This window comes from Vidua chalybeata, chromosome 6, assembly GCF_026979565.1.
Source record: "Vidua chalybeata isolate OUT-0048 chromosome 6, bVidCha1 merged haplotype, whole genome shotgun sequence".
Lineage (NCBI taxonomy): Eukaryota > Metazoa > Chordata > Aves > Passeriformes > Viduidae > Vidua > Vidua chalybeata.
The window spans coordinates 24,946,041-24,971,863 of NC_071535.1; the positions used below are offsets into that span (position 1 = coordinate 24,946,041).

General features: G+C 37.5%; 1 protein-coding gene across 2 annotated transcripts; it reads right to left on the bottom strand.

Moving 5' to 3' along the window:
- Positions 1-3,699: 3,699 nt before the first annotated feature.
- BRMS1L (BRMS1 like transcriptional repressor) lies at positions 3,700-25,296 on the bottom strand. 2 transcript variants are annotated; one of them, XM_053946535.1, is made up of 10 exons: positions 25,113-25,296; positions 20,505-20,595; positions 17,007-17,134; positions 14,277-14,356; positions 11,112-11,208; positions 10,639-10,722; positions 9,216-9,280; positions 7,698-7,737; positions 6,867-6,993; positions 3,700-5,237 (listed from the first exon to the last, which is right to left on the bottom strand). In XM_053946535.1, exons 1-10 carry the CDS (start codon positions 25,246-25,248, stop codon positions 5,114-5,116), a joined length of 972 nt encoding a protein of 323 aa, XP_053802510.1. In that variant the 5' UTR covers positions 25,249-25,296; the 3' UTR covers positions 3,700-5,113. The 2 variants fall into 2 exon arrangements, with proteins under 2 accessions (XP_053802510.1, XP_053802511.1); XM_053946536.1 differs by lacking the exon at positions 6,867-6,993 and having other exon boundaries at positions 5,114-5,237.
- Between the last annotated feature and the right edge of the window lie 527 nt (positions 25,297-25,823).

The following is a 25,823-nucleotide window of genomic DNA, read 5'->3' on the forward strand; positions in this document are numbered from 1 at the left end:
ATAATCTTATAGAATAAGAAACATTGAAGTGATCTGTTAAAAATTATTTTAAATTGTAATTAAACTGTTCATACCGTTTAGCTTTTTTCCAAATAAGGCATGTGCTTAAGATTCATTTAATTGTATTATTAGTATCACATAATATTAATGTTATTAACCTACAACAGTATTGACATAAATTTGCATGGCATTACTTAATGCTGATTATTATTGACACTCCTTTTTATAGATTCACCCTAGGAAGCAAAGCATTTTTTGCTTTAGTCAACCAAGCACAAAAAGTGCAGTAAGTGAAAATTGCATTAGAAAAATAAACCTGAACTCTCTTTTTATTTCTGGGTTTGGTGTTGCAGGTTAAAACACTCATTGCATTGTCCCACCTTTCCTTAACACTTTCATCAGTGTAAGAGATGTATTTCATTTTGTTTAATTACATATTTTGTTTCTATGGCAACTAGACAGAATCTAATCCATTTCTGTTCCTTCCTAAGCCTTTACATAGTGATTTTCTTTCACAGTATAGTAGCAGAAGATAATCCTCCTTTAGAACTCTGAGTACTGTTCTTTCCAAATATCCCTTAATTAGTATGCATTAGGATTAAAACCAGTAGTTGTACTATAACTAAGAGAAACTGAAAAAAAAATCTCACAGGATCCAGACAGAAAATTCGAAACTACCATCAAGTAGCTTCGGTATAAATTTACTGCCACCTGCAGGCAGACTTTCACCGTCATGGATCTCCAGAGCATGGGAGCAGGGGGATGAAGAAAAGCAAATTCAGTGTTCCAACTCTGGGCAATTGATTCAGATTTTTTACTTATAGGAAAAGGAGAATCCACTTGTGTTGCCCTATTTAATCAAATAATGCCGATTATTTTAATTTTTGTTGTCCTATTCCAGCTTGCTGCTATTTGTGAAGACAGTGGTGATGTCTAAAGATATTCCTTCCATAATACAGGACACAAATTCTACTGCTGCTAACCACCTCTTGAACAGTGTGCTTTCTGTATTCTTCTGCTTTTCAAAGAAATTACTATGTTCTAAAATTTAAGCCAGATTTTTAAAAAATCTAGCAATTCAAATCTTACAAAAAATACCATGTCTGTGGTTAAAATACCTGTTCTAGGAAAATCTGAAGATTACTGCCTTACTAAAATGGCCTGAATACTATATATTCATATTCTTTCATACAGAGAAGCCAAACTGAAAGAGTAACATTGACACTTGTGAAGCTTACAAATACCAAACATAAAGTTTACCTACAAGGCCTTTTTTTGAACCCATTACCATCTGAAACAATTCTAACTTACAAAATCATACAGTATTTTCTCCCATCAGAAAGTGATGCTGTCTCAGTCAGTGCCTAGGGTAACTAAGGCTAAATTAATCTAGCCCTAAACTAGCCCTAGCTAGTGAATCTGTCAGATTATTTTCAGCCTTCAGACCTTTCATGCAACATATGGGAAAGTTAAATTTTTAGAAGTGAGGTCTGCAGGGCTGCCAGCACACTGAAATAGGAGTCAGCTCAAAATATCAATTTTCAGCTTTCCACTGGTAGTTCCAGAAAAAAAAAAAAAGTACTGAGTCTTAAATGGTAGAAGTCACATCTGATCCATCAGGACCATTTTCTATGCAAGGAAACAAAAGCCTACATAATGCCATACAAGTACATTTAGGCTGGCATTTCCAGTAAATGTCAGGTTTACTGAATACAAGCTGTGCTTTTCAGTTGTAGACTACAAATTCCATTCCAGAGGTAATAACACTGTCTACCTGGTCTTAATTCCAGCAGCAACCATGCTTCTCCCTGGGAATAGCATATTTAGGAACCTGCTTAGAATGATCACATACCCTCAGAATAGAGCTTACTTTGCCACGTGTAAAAGGCTGTATGGACAGGGCTGTCATCTGTCAATCTCTCATCATAGATTTATAGAAAGGTTTGGGTTGAAAGGGACCTTAAAGATCATCCAAGTTTCATCCCCTCTGCCATGGGCAGAGACACCTTCTACTAGACTAGGTTGCTTAAAGCCTCACAGAAGACTGAAGATTTTAGCTATTTAAATGCAAAGTCTATTGGACACATGGTTTCTTTCTCCTTACCTCTCTCCCTTGTCCTCTAAGAAAAAGGGGGGAGGAGGGGAAAGCTGTTCTTTCCAACAGTAATAAATGAAGAATTTTTTCCAGGAGATGGGAAGCTGTATTAGCACATCTCTCTTTTGATAAAAGTCTAAGCCTATTTTTTTCTTTCTACTTAAAAGAAAAAGAACAAAACCTCACACAGAACAAATTGAACCTATTGTTGGAAGACAGCATAGGTTTCAAAATGAGTGAAAATTTCAGTACTTAATCATCTCTTACCACTTGATGGAGGTGGTGAGCTACTTACACAGGCCTTGGCTTACAAATAGAGAGTAAGATGTTCACGGACTATAAATAGCCCATTTTTATAGTTTAAAATCAAACACTATAATAAAGTGCCAAAATTCAAATGCATTTGGAAAGTTTAAGACCTGCTTATTATGAAATACCTAAGCTAAACTCCACATGATACTTAGTAAGTATTGTCAGGTTAAATCCATCCCATTCAAACTAAATGTATCAGATACTTCATTGTGGGAAAGATGAGCAGATCAATTTACTCTGTGTGTTTGGCAAAAACCAAACTGCATCTCCTCTGAAACATAACTATTGATAAAGAAGCCTTTTCTATACACGTACAGAAAGTTATTTTTGTCACTCATTGCCTTTTGTTCTTCACTTACCTTTTCACATATTACAGAATTCCTTTCAACACTTCAGAGATCTAAATCCAATTTGTAGGTTAAAACAAGGCTACCAAAGCTTGAAAAATTTTAATGTAGGGGTGTAAAAAATAAAACAGATGGACAAGAGGCTAATGAGGTCTCTACTTCAAAGGACTAAAATCTGAGGAAGACCTCTCTTACATCTTATGTTGAATCAAGTGAAACTGTTCAAATATTAAAAAGATACAAAGCATGTACCAAATATAATTCACCTAAGCATGAAACAATTAACCAGTTACAAACAAAAACCAACCTTACAGCTCTTCCATGAGATACGCAGAAATGGTGACATGTCAAAGGAAAGCCACAGCTCGGTTTCCTGTACTCCTAGTAATGGAACAAGTAGGTCCCAGCTGTCGGATCCCTAATGCACACTGTTATGATTATTACCCTTCATATTGATATGAATTATGTTTATTCTGACTTAAGAAACCAGACTTACAAATCGTCAGTCCAAACTGCAAGGTTCTATGAAGGGAAGTTTTGCTTTGTAGAAGAGAAAAAGCTATAGGAATAATCAACTGCAGCTAGAGAGATGCAAAATACAGAAGAGGTAAAAGGAAAGGGGTGAATCACAAAAGCAGTTTAGAGTACCCAGCACGGCCTAAATACAAATGATTTCAAGCACGTCTACAGTTATGAGATTCTTAACAGTGCTTATGTTTGATTTATAAGTGTCACAAAATAAAGCTTACATAAAGTATTTTCTAAGTTTGTCAAAACAAAATGCATACATACAAACTCTCAAAAAATCAAAAGAAAAAGGTGCAAGTCAAAAGTTTTTTTAAAAAGCTTTAGGCCTTCTGATGATTTAAAAATATTTCCCTTTTCCATTTGACAGATCAACAATTCCAACAAGACTAGAAAATCAAAGAGCAAAACAACAGAAAATATGTCCACTACCACAGATCGTTTATTTATATACTAAGTTAAAAAATGCAAATATTTAATTAGAAAAAGTTTATCAAACAACTGTATACATACAGTTTATATTGTTAAAAGCCAACATGTCAATTGATACTCTATGTACATTTGATTTATAATGTCATAGAATTGTAGAAAAGCATCACTCAGCAGAAACTGATTTGGCATTTGGAAAGTACTTACCACCCTGCACTTAAAGAGACGATTAATTTATATGTTACAATAAAAATATTTATTTGCTGTGATCATTTGAAGCAAATGGATGCTTTATTTTCTCCAAGAAGAATCATCATAAGTGGAGATTAAAGTGCACATAACCAACGCATTAACAATTCTTCAACAACCCCATCTATCATTCTAGTTGCTCGAAGCACATCACAGTAACATCAAGGATTTAGGACTTTTCTCTGTGGCTAAAAGAGCAAGACTTTAAAAGACATTCAGGTTCCTAAGCTGCATGAAATACTTCCGGTGTACAGTAAGATGAAATGGAATACAGAAATTTTACAATAGTGTTTGGTGAAAAACTCAGTGTAAATTCTCCCAGATATATGACTTCCGGGGAAATATTTTCCTTTCCTAACAAAAATTAATCGTACAACTTTGGACCAAACATGCAGGCCATGCAACAGCATTTATGTAACCATCCCCCCAGTTGTTCTTTGTGGGCTACATGTAACACAGGTTGGAGCAACACGGTCCACCTTACCCATAAATTTTGCTGGCAATCAAGAAAAAACATAACCAATGATTTGTCTGCTATAGAATAGGGTCCTACACTAGAAAAGTGCTCTTCAAAAACATAGTTCAAAATATTGGCTTTGTCTCATTACAAGCAATATAGTAAACCTTACAAAACATAACACAGTCAGTACTAGCAGAGCTGCTGAGGACATTAATAATTTAAATAAATCAGTACACTTTGAATAAAAGGATGCTTGTGCATGTTACAATCTATTCAAAAGCAACAGCTGAGCAGGCTAAATTTACATCCACAAGAGAAGCATGACACAGTCACTGAAAATTAAGTGAGTTGCTGGTAATTATGGTTATCACTTTTTTCACACCAACTGGTCACCAATGGAAAAATAATTTTTCTTTTTAAATTACAAATATGTTAAGTTTTGAAGCGTTATACTTGAAGAGCATACTTCACATCTTAGGCACTGGACCCAATTTAGAGGCAAAATGTCTGTTAACAGGATTTACCCTCCTCAGGTTTCTGAAGGCCGTCCATATGAAGCTTACATACAGCACGACCAATACACATTAGATACTGCTGTAAATATATAAGGAATACAAAACACTATTAAATACAATTTTCACCCCATGGCACATCACGCATGGCAATACCACTTGTTTCATATCCGGTGAGCAATGGTCAGTTGTGGTTATGCTTTATTGAATATTTTCCTTTCTGTAGCTGAGAAATATACAGTTTAGACTTGCTTCCATCCGGCCTTTTAAACCAAACTTCATCATGGTTAATTGTTGTAATTATGGCACTACAGAAAATGAGGGAAGAAGGGTCAGGGGAAAAAAAACAAGAAGAATTTAGAAAGCTTATAAGCTAAAAATAACCTCAAAACTGCAGCTGTATTTCCACACAGTAAATGAAAATATGCATTAGTTGTAAATGCTAGGCCCAAAAGATACTAGCACCACTCTAAGGATAGTTTTTACGTAATTCCTTGGGAACTGCATGTGTCTTTAGTGAAGGTAGCTAATGTTTCAGCCATCTATTTTATTCTCAGGTACAAATACTTCAATTGTTTATAAGAACAATAGTCACACAGAGAAAACACAACAATAAACTACCTACAGTAAAAAAACAGGAAAAGCCTTGAAATTACATTGAATATGAAGTACTTGAAAAAAAGCTGAACAACCTGAAGCCACGATTTAATGCACAAAATGTATTAAACTCTTACTCATTATGCCAAGATCACAAGAAATAAACTGAAAACTGACTTACTGATTCACTGTTAAGTGAGCCCTGCTTTTATGCTCCTTGTGGTAACCTTTAACACAAATAGTGAACAAAACTCCCTTCTCATACCCACAGAAAAAATATCATTTCGAGTACATTGATGGGGAAAACAGAAAGTACAAAACCAAAGATCAAAACAGTTAATAGAACAAAGATCTATTGCATACTGAATGTGACAACTCCCTCTAGTCTTAGAAGTTGTGAGGGTCTTGAAAGCCCAGGAAAGCTCCACTGCATGACTGCCCTGTTAAGCAACAGCTTTTAGCTTTTGTCAGACACTGGATACTAAGATCTTTACTTGGCCCAGTACAAGTGCTGTGTTCTGCTAAATTAATCCAGAGGTTTTTTAAATTTCAGACACAATCTGTAATTTACTAAAATACCTTCCTGTTTCAGCCCTGGAGAAACACCAAAATCACCGAAATTTGTTCCTCTTCACCATACATAAGGAAGAAAAAAACCAGCCAGTTCTACAGTAAACTACTGACATAAAATTAAAGTCAATTTTCCTGAGTACATGTGCATATTTAATTAACACTGGGCTTAGACTTATTTGCCCCATTCAGCAAAAGGTAAGATATAAATTTAATTTATAATGCACTCAGACTTGTAGAATTTACAAATACTGTCCATACAGAGAAAACACATTTATGGATCTTAAACATTCAATCAAATTTGCACTCTAGTATTTAGACTGTTCCAAGTTAGAACCTTTCTTAACAGAAGAAAATACCATTAAAAAGTTCCTCTCTTTTTTCAGAGCACTAATCAATGGAAAACAAAGCTTATCTTCAACAGCATATAGTGTTTTTCCATAATTAAGTATTTTTGGGTGGGCCAACAGATCAAATTCTCAAAGCAACAAACTTCCAAGATACTAGAAAAATTACTCCAAGGCTATCAGAAATGAGTAACAGCTGAAATTGTTGAGAGAGATCCTAACTTGTCAACCCTTCAGTCAATTCCAACCTTTACTAGCCTCTTTTCGCAGGTCAGCACCCATCTTAATACCTGCCTTCCAATGTGAACTAGTAAATGTCACTGAGGTGGCAGTATTTCCATACAGGCCCTACTCTTCAATGCCATCATCCTAGTTATTGCTTAACATGAATGTACAGAGCTGCATAAACTAAATAATCTTTACCTTGTAGGACATTCATCTTTCTTATCAATGCATATTGTCTGCCCTCGTCCATACCATTCGCCATCATAGTAGAGTCTTCCTTCTTCAGATCTAGCACTATGTAGATGCTTTTCTAATTTGACAGGTGCTAAATTCAGCAATAAAAGTGATTTAATATTAATGTCACAGAAATCAGTTAGGTGGTTAAATATGTTTTCATCAAGTTATTTACACAGAATACACATTTTTTCCAACAGTAGTCTGTCTCTTAATAATGACACTGGAAAATTGGAAGCAATATACCTGTTTATTTCCAGTCAGATAATTAAAACTTATATTTTCATTTTCAAATAGAAGCTATCACCTATATGCCTACTGTCCCTTATGTTCCTCACCTCCAAATATGTGATTTTACTTAGCAAGAACATGCTTCTCACTTCAGTGCCAAATGTGAATACCGCTCCTTTCCCACAGTTCTGCTTTTTCAGGATTGTAGCTGGAGTCAATGTGAACAAACTTTGAAATGCACCTGAAAGGTCCAGACGCTCTCAGCTTTCTGCTTAATCTTGTGCAAACACAGGCATAGCTTGCTAATATGAATTGCTGTAAACCACTGTTAGAAGCATAATTTTTTTAATATTTTCTAGAATTTGTGTCAACAGAAGCAACACCAATCAAGCTACAGATATCAGCATCTCAGAGAGGAGAAAGACAAAAGCCACATCTTCCATCTACTTCACCCCATCCTCCATCACTATACCAGTACTGTAATAAATACAATTTGCCTGGATGCAGTTTGCATCATTGGACACAGCAAGTTCTGTCTTGTGAAACTAGGCCATGCTTACTTACGTTCTGGCTTTACCCTGTGTGGTCCCAGCGTAGCCATTGCCTTGAAACACAAAAGAAAATTAAAGTTAGTCAGCAGGCAGAGTCATTTTGTCTTAACTGCCATCTTTAGTTGTGGAGCAGCAGGCAGTGGTATTTGCTTTTATATGCAAGTATATACTTGCATTTACGCACAAAAAATACAATGAGAATTCTAAAATAAAAATGTGTTCAACAGTGACTCAGTAGCTAAATAAAAAAACATTTTGACGGTGAAAAAAAATCACCTTCTTTCTTGATTTCAATAACTCAACCTTTTCTAAATTAAATCCTCAAAATTGCTCTTATGTAGTTCTGTCAAGAAAACACAAAATTACATTAACTCATTCTGAAAAACAAAATGCCATACAAACAACCTAGTATTTTAATTTATATGTTATAAACACACAAATATTATTTCATGTAAACTCCAGACCACACATAACCTTGGGGGGGAAAAAAAAGCACTGAAGAGTTTTTGGGGGTTCATTTGTTTGCTTTTTGGGGATTTTTAAAATTATTTCCAGAAAAGGCAAAACCCTAGTAGATCCTGGGTTTGTTGCTATTGTTTAAAACTATGAAAAACGACAGAAAAAGAACTCTAGGGAAAGATATTTTGTGTCTGTTCTTCTGCTGCAATAGAAAGAGAAAAGGCAGACAAGTTCTCATATAAAGGTCATATTTTACTTCTTGTTTAGGAAAGAGGTACAGAGAAAAAAACAGGCTAGAAACTGACTCATAGTCAACTCCCCACCAAGATAATGAATTCACCTAAGTGGATTGCTATTCCATAAGCTGGGATGCACTAGGATACTAGGGGAAGCTTTCCAACTGCAGATGCAAGGCAAGGATAGCATTTCATTACAGCAAGATCCTTAAACTGCCTTACAATCTAAAAAAGGCATTATGCAATTAAAAGCCGGATTTATTTTTTCAAATATATCAACTGACTGAACAAATTTCTCTTCCTATAAACCAGGATTCTCTTGTAATCTGAGAAAAACACAGCTCCCCATTTTTATGTAAAAAAATTATAAGGAGAGGTCAAAACACAGAAATCTTACTATATATAAAATATTATATATATTATTATATAATAAAAACCTTACTATATGAAAATTACCATATGAGATTTTAAAAAACCTGCACATAAAGTAAAATCCTTTCAGACTATCCTATCATAGTTTCTACCCAATTAGCCTAAACTATGAGAAAGCAGATCCACTTAACACAGGCTTTAGGCTTTTACATGGAAAATGGACTTCCCATTTTAGAGATATCCTCTTGCACCCCTTTAATGGATTCCTCTCTATGATTTGGGTAGAATTAGAAGAAATAGCAGTTACAGCTTGAAGTGAAAGGATTAACTGACTACTGAAAAAAGAAAAATCTATTTTGTGTTTTGATCATGTAAGAAATCCAGTTTCATAATTTTAAGTAGCAAAAGGACTAGACATGAACCCAACTAAATCCACAGTATTGGCATTCATCCTTTCATTTTACCTTCCTTATTGTTGTCCAGTCTTCAAGTATATCAAGGTCTTGTAACATATAAACTATATAAGGGCGTGGAAATGTTAGGGAAAACTCTTTTAAACACAAATAATAAAAATATTCTAATATTTGTAGAAAGATATTAATAGCTCTGTTCTGCAGATCTTCCACAAAAAGTATACAAACACAAAGAAAAGCTCAGTGCAAACACATCCATCTTTGAATTATGCAACCTAGAAGTACACTTTAAGAATTATTAAAAGAGATAGTAATAGTATGTAGATACTCAGGGTACTGGAGTTCAATATAAGGATAGGATAAACAGCTGAGATACAACCATTCCATTCCTAGAAGTTAAAAAAATTATTCTATTTGCAGTAATTCAAATTACAATTAAAATTCATTGCAATTTCAACATACCACTACATAACAGCACCTACACTAGTATCAGCTTAAATAAAATAATTATTTTTACAGTATTCTGCATCATGTAACTTCAAGAGAAAAGCATGATCAGCACAACGTATCTGAATATCAAATATCTAAAAAACAGGAGGCAGAAAGGCAAAGCCCCCTTCCTTAAACAATCAACTGCCAAGTAAAAAATGTGTACTAGAACAATACATGAACTTCAGAACATAATTCCATATAGTACAGCTATTCCATTACAATAGTCTTCACTTTTTACTTTGTTTCTACCCATTTCATCTCTGAAAAATAAGTTTAGCAAAAGGTGCTATGGATGTTTTTAAAAAAAAAAATCTCCTAAAATGGAGAGCAAGCTTAAAACTCCATTTGAAATTTTAAAAATCTTTAACCGCTTTCAAATTTCTTTTTCTCTGAATAGCAAAAAATTAAAAATGAAACGCTGAGTAAAATTTCTAGTATTTGCTTTGCACATATCTGACACGTTCACAACTATTTCTAAACTACAATCAAAAGGAACAAATTAATTTACTTTAAAACTGAAAGGTTTTTTAGCTTTATAAACAGCCTGAAATTGCTGAGATTTTATACAGAATATTATATATTAGTATTTTTGGTTTGGAACATACTCTAAAATGGCAAGGTAACTCACAATTCACAGAATCCAATGCTATTTATATGGTCAGTTGGTGAAGTTCAAGTGGCCTAACTTGATTCTGCTTTTGCCTTGTAAATCTTTTTCTTTAAGAGTTAGAAAAATCAACTTTTTGAAACATTTTCTACATTAAACTAGTAGCTAGGTAAGAGAATCTTAATTTCAATTTTCATGATGGTATGATGTGTCAACGTGGCTTCTGTAATCTGAATTAGAACAATGTCTGCCATGCAATAATCAGTTTTGATAATGCATTATCATTTCAACTTCATATTAATGACATATGTAATAAAATTAGCTATAAAACTGCAAACTCTACTAAAAAGAACAACGATTTCAGTAAAAGGATATCTGATACAACAACAGGTTTCTTCTTATCTGGGCTAAATGGATCCTTCCTTTTCTTCCTGGACTGGAGCTCATCATTCCATAATTCTGGAAAAGTATAATAAGAACATGCTATGAATCAGAAACATTTACGTGTTTATCTCTTTTTATAGCAGAAAACATTGCCCAAAACCAAAAAATAACATTTTCAGGTGAGATGCTGTTTCTGAACAGAATAAAGGTGCTTATTCAAGATTCAAAGAATTACAAGATTATGTAGACATAGATTAATACTCTCAAAACACACAACGGATGCTGACAATTATTAAACCAAAGCTGAAGTTTAAATTCAACCCCCTGCCCAAAGTCTACAGTTGAATAACATTCTACCAGATAATCTAAAACTCACCAGACCTACTATGTGTACAGTCAACTAATCAGTACCCAGCAGAAGATTGAAAACAAATAATAAAAAAGCAAACTGAATTTCTATCCACCTGAGGTAATGTCAATGCTATGTCTGTCCTCTTCAAGTCTTCTGATCTTCTCTTCTAGTTCACTTTGTACAGTATCATACAAGAGAAGCTTCTCACTCTATAAAAGCAAAGTTACAGATTTTTACATTCGTGAGTTCAATAATCTAAATATTGACAATTTAAGGCATCAGTGGAAGGAACATAAGAATAGCTTTTTCAGAAGCCACAAAGCATATGACATCTCCCTCTATCCACGTTCTTAGCATGAGATCCTATCTCCTTAAAGACGTCACACTCGCTTAGCACAAGTGAAAATATAATTGCGCATTTATCAACTACTGGTACCAAGAATAATTAAAAGCACGCAGCTATCCCTCCAGAATAACTCTCTGCATTTTGACACATGGTATTTTTGTGGAAAGAAAAGATTTATTCACTTCACTTATGTGAAGTAGTAACCTCTAAGCCACCTTTCATTACAAATCACAAAAGCTAATATTTTCATGGGAAGCTTTTTATAAAGCTACCTCCTACACTAAATGACAGTTTCTTACAGATCAGTTACTCTTTAGCATGAAAACCCACTAAATTCTCTAAAAGAGTAACTTGTAATTAAGCCGAGTTCCAAGCCTTAAGGAAATAACTTTACTGCTCTTTCATAAGCTTGGACGTTTCCAAAACTGAGTAGAAAATACAGCCAATTGTTCAATTTTAACATTCACTTTCAGTGAGCAATGTCTTCAACAACTCTGGAAAACAGAGAGCTTGGACTTACTGAAAAAACAGCGGAAGCAGCTCAAGTCAATGCATCCAGCTATCTGCTACCATGTGTCTGTCAGAAGCTGCAGTTCCCTACAGCCAAATGAGCAGATGTCTGCACCTCAACTGCTCCTGCCCACAGCACAGCAACAGAAACTTCCCTTAATCAGTGTTCAACCTGGTTTGCTGGAGTGAAGCAAATCAGTCGAGGAATGGACAAAGAACCCTATTCCACTAAATGACTGTCACACTTACCATTCCCTCAAGTGACAAAGTACTCAAATTCTGAAGACTTCCTTTCACATATTTTTTAACCCATCATTATAAAAAACATTTCCCAGGTGAATTTAAAAGGCAGAAGCCTCTTTACATATCTCTGAAGTGACAACTGAGTGTTATCTGTTCTGAGACCATTTTAAAACTGCATTTTAAAATTGAATAGTGTTTGTGTTTAGATATGTGTTCTGCTTCACACAGCTGGTAACAAATAAGATGTGAAAAGCTATTACAGGCATCAGAGGCATTCTTACTGAATAGTTATATTCCAGAGCAACAGTAATTCTACAAGCAGCATTTCTGATTTAATAGAGCTTTTCCCCGCAAGAGACTTGTACTGGATGGTGAATTCTGAATATTTCACATAACAGCAAAACAAGGGACAAAGACCACCTCAAAGAGGAATAATACACGGCCAAAGCAAATCATTCAATCATAGATAAGAGACCTTGCAAGCCTTACAAGATTCTGTCCAGCCTCAGGAGCAAAAACAGCCAGTAATGAGTCATCCTTCATAATACCTAATTCCTTCCCAAGGCATCAAGAAAATGGAAAACTTTTCTAAAGTACACATGCATATTCTTACTTTACTGGTATACTAGGAACCAGGAAGTCTGGAATATAGTGTGAACCACTCAGAAGAAAACACCTTTAAGCAACTGTAAGGGGGCTGAAGAGTACTATGATGAAAAGCTCAGGATCTAAGCAGCTATGTACAGCACTGGACATACAGGTACTTGAGTGTTTGTACAACAGTATCCAGTATTTAGATATGCAAACCAGAACCTTTATGTTCAAGGAAATATATTTTTCTTGGAACTACTTTTGAAATGACAACTCTATCAGCAGCTGTATAACGTATCTCAAAAAGACTTTGGTTTTGTTATTAAAATGTAAGGCATTTTTCGCTAAAATTATGTCAGATACTTTAGTTACCTTCTTGGTAACCTTTTTGTAAAAAAGGTAAAAAAAATTATGTGGGAATCTATTAATAAGAACTTGATAATGAAAAATAAGAAGCCTTAGTGCTATATGTATATATATGCAAAGCCAAACTAATAAAAAGCTCTTCTGCATCTTCATTAACAACTCAGACACAGGACTTGAAGGAATAGTAAGTAAGTTTGCCAACAACACTAAATTGGGAGGGGCTGCTGACTCCCTCAAGGGCAGAGAGGCCCTGCAGAGAGACTTTGTCAAATTAGAAGGTTGGGCAATTGCCAACCAAATGAACTTAAAAAAGAACAAGTACTGGATTCTGCATCTGGGACAGGGTAATCCTGGATGTACAGACAGACTGGGGAATGAGAGGCTGGAGAGCAGCACCACAGAAAGGGACCTGGGGGCTCTGGATGACAGAAAGCTGAATATGAGCCAGCAGTGCCCTGGCAGCCAGGAGGGTAAACTGTGTTCTGGGGTGCATCAGGCACAGCATGGCCAGTGGGGCAAGGGAGGGGATTGTCCTGCTCTGCACTGGGACAGCCTCACCTCGAGTGCTGGGGGCAGGTTGGGTGCCACAATATCAGAAAGCTATTAAGCTAATAGAGAGTGTCCAGAGGAGGGCCAGGAGAATGGTGAAGGTTCTGGAGGGGAAGCCATATGAGGAGTAGCTGAGGTCACTTAGTCTGTTCAGCCTGAGGAGACTGCAGGGAGACCTCATCTTGGTCTTCAATATCTTCACAAGGGGAAGCAGAAGGGCAGGTACCAATTTCTTTACTCTCGTGACCACGGACAAGATTTGAGGAAAAGGCATGAAGCTGAGCCAGGGCAGATTTAGGTTGAGGAAAAGGCTCTTCACCCAGAGGGTGGTTGAGCACTAGAACACGCTCCCCAGAAAAGTGGTCCCAGCTTGTCTGAGTTCAAGAAGTGTTTGGACAACACTCCTAGGCACATGGTTTGATTCTTCAGTGTCCTGCACAGGGCCAGGAATTGGACTAGATGATCTTGATGGGTCCCTTCTAACTCAGCACATTCCATTATTCTAATTTTTAGATGTTTCAAATAACCTCTTGCATGGGCTTAAATATCACACAACAGTTGCGTTCAAATAGCAAATAACAGCAATAATAAAAACATGCACTGAACCTGAAAAGCATGACAGACAGTACAGTTAGATGAGATTAGCTATCAATGTGAAACAGCTGGCACAACCTCACAGTGCTGTCGAGAGGCTTGAATTTCACATTCATATTTGTTCTTCACAGATTCCAGACAAAGCTCTCTATAGATACCTGTAATCAGACAAATTACAGCAATATTACTTTCTTTAGCAAATATCCGACTTCAGAATTCTATTTTAAGACTGCCTGCAAGTCCCAACATATATGCACACAGTGGAAAATACAGAAAAATTACATTAGGTGCTTAGAGTGGCTGGCTGCTTAAAAGAATAAAAATAAGTAAACCCTTAATTCTGAAGATCTGAGAAAAATAAAATGCTATTTTAACTCCCTCTCCTGTCAGCCAATAAATTACACCAGTGGTCACACTAACTTTAGAAAACATATCCATTTCATATTTCTGATCAAACTATCCTGAATATTATCAGTTTTCAAACTTAAGTACTGACTGGCCTCTTCTATTTTCTAATTAGAGTTTAAAATAAGGTTTTAGGGTTTTAAAACAGCTAGAAAACTGGTTGAAAGAAAAAAGGTTTTACAAATTAATATTTGGAATAAGACTTACTTTATAATGCAAGATCTTATTAAACTACAATAATTAACATGACTGTTCCATTCTTAAAAGCAGTCACCTTGTGAAAAAGGGTACCCCTTCTAAGTATTAGGAGCGTTTTTAGACATTTCTGGAGATGTGTCCACAAAGCAGCTGAAAAAAACTATGAGGTACCTGAAATGTAGTATCTGGCAAGCATCTATAGAACTTGATTTAAAATGCAATGCATTCAACAGAAAACACTTACATTGCTTCAGATTAGAAACTTGAGGAGTTACGTTTGCACATACAGTGGTGGTGTCTTGCAACTAAAGAACTTTCAAAATCACCTTCCCTTATAATTCAACTTATTATAAATGAACACTACTAGAGGAACAGAACTACTAGCAGCTATCTCTCTGAAAACCAAACCAGTAAGTGTTGCATCAATCATCTTTCCACAGTGAAGCTATTCTAGAATTCAAAATGTTCTTTTCTTACATTGCTATGTTATGCTGGCTTTTATTTTCTTAATATTTACAGCTGACTGGCATAATTAGGTCACTGTTTATTTGCCCGAAATTGAAAAATATAGGTATGAAGAACTGACCTGGAAGAAAGTTGTTTTTCTGACTTGCTATTTTGTGTGAATAGCACCTTAGAGAGCTGAGGAACACAAGTTTCTTTTCTAACACAGATTCAATTATATCCTAAGTTTAGCTAAATACAGTTTAGTTTAGGGTTTTTGTCACCACTTCCTCCTCCTTCTTAGGTAACCACAGGTCCTTATGGGTTACTTGCTGGAACTCAAGTCCTGCTATTACCCACTGCTGTCAAGCTCTCAAACAGTAAGAGCAAATAAGGCAGTTCTGCAGTCTCTTGCTTTCTCTGGAATAATTTTATCAAAGTCATTCAGTTGGGGACAAATGGAAAAACCTCCTATTTTCTATTCTCAGCTTCAAGGAAACTGCTGTTTTTAAGCTGGGCTTTTTTTTACACTGAAACATGGCCCTTCAATGGTGCTGAAGACCAATCAGGAGAATGTTCTGCATACCCCATACCTATCTACATGAAAGCACTGATGGACAGCCACATTTAACACTGATAATTAAAGGCGTGGATTAAGGTTGCTTTCATATCAAAGCTCTTGCAAGTTCAACTGAGATCCTCCTGCAAAGCCTAGTGGGCTGCTTAGGACTAGTCATGTAAATTCGGGCTAAGAACTTAAAACCCAGTAATGCTGGGTCAGCAGCTGAGAAAAAGCATGACAGATAAGACCTGGAGGGAGAGAAATACAATTGATCAAAAGATTTCAAATTCTCAAAATTCTCAAATTCTCAGAAGTACCAATGAAGACATACTGGGTAGTATTAAAACAGCACTAGTGTTATAAAAAGTATAAGGTGGCTTGCCATTTTTCAGTTAGCCTGCACCATGTTTGTGCTAAATTTCTTAGAAAAGACACTGGTATCGCGTCTCTGCCTAGAGAGATCACAGGTGTCTGTCTTTTGGCTCTCTGACAGCCTGTGTTAGGTAACCCTTAGACAGCTGAATCCTCCTAACAGAAGCAAGCTGTAACATGAAACAAATTTACAATGAGGAAGTACAGAACTTTGTCTTCCTATAATATTAGCATTTCATATGAATATATGGTTGTATACAAGAAGAACTTTTTCTTGCCTTTTTCTATGAGCACAAGAACCTGTATAAACATCAGTTCTAAAAACTAAAATTCAGCCTAGAGGAAAATACCAAGGACAAGAGTTTTTCCTCCTTCCCTAGACAGAACAGAAGAACAGGAGCAGAGGAGAAGAGACACAGACTAGAAGAGCAGGAAAAAATGTCATCATATTAGATAGCAAACATTTCATGACCTACATACCTCTTCAAAAGTGACCATTGTGTAAACTTGATCCCAAACCTTCTGACTAAAAAAATTATTAGCTTTTACTCAGTAATTTTTTGTTCTTACTACACAAAGATAGGCAGCTATTAAGTGAAACAGTAAAAAAAGCCATATTTTAGTGGGATGCTATCAGGCAACTTATGCACGGAGGTAAGCAACATACTAATTTTGACTTAAAAACTACTTAATATTTAAAATTATGCTACAATATTTCTAACTTTAAAACACACTTTTTCAACAATTCTAAAGAAAACAGAAGATTGGCCTTAAAATGCATAGCAAGTTTATACTTTGAAACAGCAATACTCATTTTACATGCCTACCTGCCACCTTGGTTCGGATTTGCATATTTTCTTGTAAAGCTGCCAATGGTTCTAAATATTCAGGTGCTTTTCCAGCTATGACCTCTTGTAGCTTTGCATCCACTTGGCTTAATCTTTCTTTGTAAAGTCTTAAAGTAATAGAAATAAAAAAATATATTTTATTTAAAATAAAACACAAGTTAGAAGAAATATTTTTAAAGTAACTATTTGTCATCCCTTTGTTAATGTTATGGAACACTGAAACAAAATGAGGATTTGCTAGCATTTGAATTGTCCAATATATATTTTCTTTTTGAACAACAGTGTCCATGTCTACCAAGCCTTTCTGAAAAGCAAACGCAAACAATCAGAATTGCAGAATGGATAAAATTAAATGTATCTCCATCTCTAAGGAAGAAAAAAAAATTGCACATATGTTAATAACAGAACATGAACTAACATGGAAAAGGAGATGAAAAGGTAATACAGTGCATAAGAACAAACTGGGTTATGTCATGACAGAGAAAGATAGACAGTTTGTCAACAGAAATGATCATTCACATTTGTGTTCACATATCTGCTCCCACACTACCATAAATCAAGGAAAAAGAGATGCAGGTGTTTAATAAAGCAACCCTCAATTCATCTCCTGTGAAAATTTACATGTTGCAAACTATTAAAAATATCGTGAGATAGTTTCTGACATATTACATTCCTGCCAAAAGGAAGTATAATTAAAAATATTTTTATTTTACCTGAAATTCAGTCATTCCATAAAAGCTGATATTTTCTGGCAGACAATTAATAAATCCACCTGCACTTTGAGGAATTTATATAATACCAATTACAAACACTTCAGTCTCAATAAAGCTCCACTTACTTGTAACTGTTAGTGTTCCATGTTAGAATCATCAATATAATTATCTTCTCCTGTTCTCATTTTTCACCTTGCACCCCACAATCAAAAGGTGTAAAATTAAAGCAAACATGCACAAACTCTCTAAGTGTTACAAATACATCAGGTGCTACTTGTTTACACAGACATAACAGATGTCCTTGGGACAAGGATGACACTTTTTACTTATTTAAAGCACACAGGTTAAGTAATTAATTAGACAAAATAAAGTTCATGTATACTGATATATCAAGACCTCTGAGAAATAACTGCCTGCTCACTTTGTCACCAGGATTTGTCCTGCAGTCAGCTAACACAGCCTGCAGCTGATCAAACCCCAGTTTGCTGGGCTTAACCCTGATGAGCATGCTCTGCACATGGTGGTTAGCACAGAGCTACAGCAGAATTACTTAGCCAGACCATAAGCCTGGGTGCACAGTGCACCTGACTGGGTCAGTCACTAACAATTGATTACACAGCACCAACTACCAGCTACATAAGAGCAAGCAGTTATGGACTGGGTGCTGTCAGCACTTGGTACCATGAAATACTTGATGGACCACAACTATTTATCCAGTACTTTCAAACAATGATTTTTCTAACATGAATAAATGCTTCTAAAGCACTGTAAATGCTACTCATTTCATAACATCCAATTTCAGTTTCCCTGAAATGGATGAGGAGGCAGACCCAATCATTACACCATCTCTGCTGTTGGCTGTTGGACAAAAATCCCCTTGTTTATGCATCTTTTTCTATTTTCCCAATGTCATCATTTCCCCATTCACAGCTGCTTCTCCCTATAATCCCTCTTCCATCATTTTAATGCTCTGTTTCTAGTATTCCCACAATCACTGCTCTTTCAGCCTACATAAATATCTCTATCTCTCAACCAACCAATGTGTCTCTACAATGCCTTCTTCCATATAGCACAGCCTTACCTCTTCTCAAACACCATTTATAAGCCTTAAGCCCCCCAAAGTACTTGCTTCCTTCTTCTCAGGACCACCCTCTTTCATATTCATTTCTTAAAGATCTGTTTCCACAAATTGTTTTCAGTCATCCAAGCTGTTGAACAGATGGAAGAGTAACGCTGAACTCAAAAGCTGACAGTTTGCCAAATGCCAAACCAATCAGTACTGACCGGCTCCAGTACTCATCAGTACTGGAAATGGCTGCATCAGTGGAAATGACTGCATTTCCCAGGTTTTTCCATGCTCATCCTAAAAGAACAGCAGGACAAACAGTCTTCTCTAGACACTGCAGCAAGGAATTTCTTGCTGGGCAATTCTTTCCAGACCCTATTATTTCCAGACCTCACAGTGTCCTGTTATGCAAAGCAAGTTATATGTCTCAGTTCTGTAGCAGAAAGAACTACCTCACAAGATAAATATGCATCTGAACCATAAGAAAAACTAAGTTTTCAATTAAAGCATATGGCCCAAGAACAGACCAGGTCTTCTTAAAGTTTCACTTACCAAGTACCTTTATTATGTTAGTTGCCAAAATGCCGCCAATTTTAAACTTGAACAGATGCATCTAACTTGAAGTTAAAACAAATTTAACTTCACATACACTGCTGGAGCTTGTCCAAAGAAGGACAATGAAGCTGGTGAAGGGTCTGGAGCACAAGTCCTGTGAGCAGCAGCTGAGGGAGCTGGGCTTATTCAGCTTGCGGAAAAGGAGGCTCAAGGAGATCTTACTGCTCTCTACAACTACCTGAAAGAAGCTTGTGGCGAGATGAGGGTAGCCTGTGCTACCTGGTAACAAGAGGCAGGACCAGAGAAATTGGTTGCAGGGGAGGCTTAGATTGGATATTAGAAAATGAGTATTCAAGCATTGGAACGGGCTGCTGAAGGAAACAGTAGAATCCTTGAAAGTGTTCAAAAATATGCACAGATGTGGTGCTTAGAGACATGGTTTATTATTAGTGGACCCACCACTGTTAGGTAAATGGTTGGACTTCATGATTTTAGAGGTCTTTTCCAACCTTCATGATTCTATGATACAAATGATAGGCTGCAATACAAATGCAATCACTTTTGAATAACTGTGGCTATTAAGTTTATCCCTTCTTTTAAGTAGGTTTTTGCTAGCTACTTATGTAGGTATTATGGCAGACAGAGCTAACAGTATTTTCATTTTATCTTGTACTGGTACCTGGTTTGCAGTACTCACAAGAAACTTTCATTGGTACCAACTATAAAAACTACTGCTGTTAAAAATACCCCAACCTAACTCCTTACTTAGCAAAGACAATGCACTTAAGTCTGCCCCACATATATAAAAGTATGAGAATTATATTGAATGAAAAAGTAATTAAACAAAATCTCAAATTTCCCTAAAATCCCTACTCCTTGGTTCTACTAGGTTGTTTCATGCAACAGACACAGACTAGCCCTTCACAGGAACATTTCAAAGCCATCCTTACAGTAAAACAAAAAATACATGAATATACAGAAGCATTCTAGAGCAACTGCCTGCAAGTAACTTCAGAACTTCCAGTCCTTACTCTTCTCCAAAAGTAGCATCCTCATATATGAAAGACAAGAAACACCAGATGCATACAGTATTTTCATGGAATGGATCCTCAAATGAGGCACTTGAAACATTAAAATACTTACTGATCTTTAAGGTCTGTAAATTGTTTTTCAAGATTGGACATTTCATCTAAGCACTCCATTCTTCTTCTTTCACAGTCCTCATCATCCATTTCTAAGAATAATAAAAAAAAATTAACAACATAATATAAACCAAATAAACTGGACATTTTGTTTCTAGTGAATGGAGCAGAAGGGCGCCTGAATTAGAGCCATGAATAGTTTCCCTCTTACACTATTACTGTCATAAAGCAGAATATGAGAAATCACTTGGCATATAAACTACAAAGAAAGAAACCTAGATCTAATTCTAGAATAAACTCAATAAACAGCAATTCTTCTTCCACAAAACAGGAAGTAACAGCACTGTAAGACCTCAAGAGGGTAATTTCATGACTGAAATACAAAGAATAGATAAGAATGCATGAAACCGAAAAACTAAACCATGTATATCACACCAAATGAAAGACAACATTAAGCATGAGCAGTTATAAGCCACCACTGAAAATTCAAGTGTATCTTGGGTTAGTACAAACAAAAGCAATCCCTGGAATGTTCAGTGTTACATGTGTCAGATAAAATTCAAGATTTGTCCAATTGGAAGAGTTCTTTGAAGTTGAAATATTAATGTAAAAATATCTGCAGTTCATTTTAATGAGCATTTGAAATCACTCCAATGAAACATTTCTTAACCTGAGAAGTCTAGAACACTGCACTTGACTTTATATGCTTTTATGCAGCAAGAGTAGCTAGTGTTAAACTCTTTTCACAGGTTTTATTTTAATTTATATTCCTGATTCTTTTTCGTGGTTTACCTAGGGAAGATAAAACAACATAAATACAAATTGTTTTGCCAAAACTTTTGACACTGCCATTGAGACATCCAGTGTTACTAAACATCAGTTGTTACCTCCATTGGCCTTTCTTAGACTAGAAAACTGAGAAACTAAGATACAAAATCCTTGAGTCTTTCCCAGCCTTCTCAGAAAAAAAAAAAAAAAAAGAAAAAAGGTTTTGTTACGGCATATTCAAAACTAAGATAAGTGAAACTGCTTTATAACAGCAGTATCTGCAAGAATTAGCCCTCTACAGTTACACTACAGCTGACCACTATCAACCAGCAGCAGGCATGCAGAAGGGATGGCCATGCACTCAGGAGCTGTAACTGAACTGGCCAGATGCTTGAGAGAAGGCACTGTCCTAAGGAGCCCTTACTTATGTAAGCAGTTACTCTGGCAAGAAAAATCCTACCTCCTGACAGGGAGGAAAAGTAGGATCCTGAACCCAGCAGGGATCACTCTTTTAGGCTATAAACAACTCTGAGCTTTTTGCTTCTTCCTCACTTTTCCAACAAACATGTTCAACTGCTTTATGCTGTCTCCTACACCAACTACAGAATGCAGCATTCTTTATTCTTATTGTTTTGCAAAGCAGTATGGCAATTTGTAAAGCTGATGAGGTGAAAGGAGTAGCTTCAGGGCCACTAGCTACTTGGAAGGATCCGATTAAATCAGATTGTCTACTCAGGCCTCTCAGCACTTAACTTCTCCCTGAAATCATCCCAGGCTTTTAAGACTAAAAAACTATACTAACCTTCTCTGCCTGGACATGAAAACCAGCAGTCAGCACAGCAATACCGATCAGTATTACAATGGCAACTATGAGTCCCAATTAAAGACCTAGTACAGTCTGTCATACTACTGTTAGTACAGTCAAAAAGGAAGTTTTAAAACACAATATAACCTGAAGTACTTGAAAGCAGAGCAAAATTTGAAGACAGAACTTAAAAAAAAATGCAATGAATGGGGAGAGTGGGGGAAGAACATATCAGGCTATTAAGAGATACTATTGATATTAAAACAATGTTCCCAAAAGGCAAAACCATAATCCCAGCATAAGGCTGAAAATCATATGAAAGAACAGTTTTATGTGACTGTTTGACACAATATCCAAGCCAAAATCGATGTAGCAATTTATAATTTGGCCAGATTTAAGGAATGAGGCAATCATATTACTCAGAGTTGCCCAAAGCATTTCTGTGCTACAAAAATAAAGCGTCTTTAAAATGTGAAGGCACTTCCCAGTGAAACCAAACAGGAACAAGCACTGGGATACCCACAGTTTTTCCCCTTTATTCTCAAATATGTTTCAAATGTGTTCTGCTATGCTTTCAATTCTAAGTATGTTTTAGTAAGGAGTTCACCCATAAGCTCTTCTTAAATTAACATGGATGGTATTGTTTATATTTACAGAGTACAAAGCAAAGAAAACTAGAACTGTAATCCTGGCTGAGGATCAGAGCACACCCACTGCTGGAGGGGAAAGGGACTGCATCTTGCATTTTAAACTTGTGTTGCAAGGAAATTGCTATTCACTGGTATCTGAGGGTATAGCTGACTTCCTTGTAGATAAAAAAATAACACATAGCTATCTCCAATCTCCTCTCAGCTACAAATACTCTCAAAAATCTTTGACTTTCTGCATAGTAGTCTTCATTTTCTCTTATCATTCATACTAAATGTCAATTCGGATTGTTTCATCTGTATTCTTCAATTGTTTCATCTGTATTCTTCCTTCAAGAAGATTCATAAAATGATGAAGATTTTTCAGAGTCCTGAAATATATTTAATTCCTGACTTATGGAATTTCTTCCTCATGGCCTTAAACAACACACAGACTATGGAATATGCACTGCTGAAAAAGTAAAATGTTGTAAAATCAAATCTCATAGCTTTCCAATTGAAAATTTACATCACAGAAGGTGGAAGATTGCTCATTCCATATTAAAACAGCTGCTGATAGGCCCATCCTGTCTCAAAACTTCATATATACCATACAGTTTCACACTGCAAAAAGTATTTAGGGTACTTTAAAACACTTTCAAAATCACTTGTTTTTTTCTACTATACTCAAACAGTCTAACATAGTAATTACGGCAACCTGCTTTAAAGATAAAAAAATCCACACAGCACTTAAAATGTAACAGCACCTAAAATAGCTCTTTTTAATAAGCTATGGCCTATATAAAGTGCTTCAAAAAATAGCCAAATTCTCCTCTGAGATAACGAGAATAACTTGTGGCTTTTTAAATTCATCCCTAACAAACTATTCTATATCCAAGTCAATAAAACACCTGTACTAAATACATGATATCAAAATGAACAAGATAGAAAGAGTGCCAGCTCTCAAGGACGACTCATGCTTCCTCTATCAGCACCTTGTGTATTCTCAGGCATCTAGTGGAGACAGAAAGAAAAAGAAGGCTGAATGCAAGTAAAGCAAATGACAGATTTGACAAAAAAAATTCATTACTAATTTCAATTAAGACTTATTTCTTGGGGTGCTAATCATTTTAAGTCTGTAGGAACAATATGCTTACAAGGAGTATGTTGATATTGGCCAAGACACTGAGACAAGCATGTAATTTTCTGTAACCACCACACTTTAAGTACTCCCTTAAAAGCATTTCTCTGCGAAATGCAACAAAACTTATCTGGAGAGCTTCTTGTATTGTTTTAAAGAAACACGAACAGATTACATCCACTTAAAACACACTTCCTTTCTTCCTAATCCCAGACTCTCAGGCACATGGTGTGATTCTTGGAGTGTCCTGTGCAGAGTCAGGAGTTGGTCTTAATGATCCTTCTGGGTCCCTTCCAGCTCAGCATATTCTATGGTTTTAATTTGGTGATACAGGGGCCTCAGCACTAAATCACTTAAGCTGCCAGAACCACATGTCAGAACTAGGACTGGTCCTGGTCCACATCGACATCAGGAATTTTCTCAATTCACTAACCCTGTCCAAGTTCCTTTCCATCCACTGTCCTGTATCTCATCACTAGTCAAATAAGGCACCACAAACTCCTACCAGTTATCACTTGGAAACTTGTTTTAAGATCAAAGACAGAAAGCAGTAATCACAAGGAAACCTAGAACATATAATAATAACCTTCTTAATAACACAGTGTAAATGAAGCATAGAAAAAGCGATCCTTTTAAAGCTAGATTTCAGCTACTAATGCAATTCAAAATCTACAGTCCAGATGGAAACTATGGAAAAAAGAAGGGACTATCAACTGAGCAGAGGTGATTTGCAAAAGAGGCCAGTGGTATTGACAGGGCTTCCAATATCCCTCCCAAAGACAGGTCTTAAAACACCTCGTTGAACTTCATGAGCTTGCATGGAAATACGTACTTACACACGTGTTCATGTATGCACACGTATGTATATAAGCCCTTAAGTGGAGACCTCAGCGAGGAGTCCCTCTGCGAGGACGCACTCAAGCCCAGGAGGGCACAACCCACGGCTCCTCCACGGAGCGGAGCAGCGCGGCCCAGTCCGCCATGGCCGGGTACCAGCCTGCTCCGGAGCCGGCGGCCCGGGGCTCAGCGGGGCTCCCTGCCCGTGCGCCCCGCCCCGTTCCTGCGCCCTGGCCGGCGGCCCGAAGAGGAGCCGCCGAGCCGGAGCAGAGGCTGGCCCGGGGCGGGGTCACGGGGGGAGGGGAAGCGGAGGGGACACCGACAGCCACCAGAGCCGGGGCGGGACCGGTGTGTCCCCGGGGCAGCGCCGAGCGCTGAGGGAGCCGCCGCGGCGCCCTCTCAGCGGCGCTGCTTTGCGGGCGGCTGCGCTACCTGAGCTGTCCCCCTCCTCGGAGACGGACGAGCTCTCGGTCTCCTCCTCCTCAGAGCTGCTGCCCTCGTTCTCTCCGTAGTCCACCTCCATCTCATCGTGATTATTCTCCTTCTTCTCCCGGGAATGGACCGGCATCGTCCCCGCCGCTGCTGTGGAGCCCCGAGCCCGCCCTTCCCGCCGCCGCTCCGCCGCTGCCACCGGCCGCTCCGCCCCGCCCGGTGCCTGCGCGCCCGCCCATTGGCCGAGTCCCGCCGCCGTCTAGCGTCACGACGCGCGCGGCGCTCTGGGAATTGTGGTCCGCCCTGAGAGGGCCGGCGGGGCGCTGTGCGGGGCCGGGTGCGTAGCGGCGGCTTTTCGCTCCCCTCTCCTGTCCCGGGACACTCACGGGACTGCTCGGCGCCGAGAGAGGCTTCATTGCGGCCGGGCAGAGTTCCGTACCTGCCCGCGTCTCCCGCAGGACGCTGAGCGAGGCTGTGGCCCTGTGCGGTGGGAGGTTCGATCGTGGCCGTTCCCTACCTCACGTGTGGCCCCACCACCCTCCTGCCGAGGAGTTTTGCATCCTGGCAGTGCGTCCCTTATGGCTCGGATCTCAGAGGGGAGAGGTCCTTGTGGTTATTGAGGGGAAATTCTTTACTGTGAGAGTGGTGAGGAACTGGAAAAGGTTGTCCAGAGACGCTGTGGATGCCTCATCCCTGGAGGTGTTCCAGGAG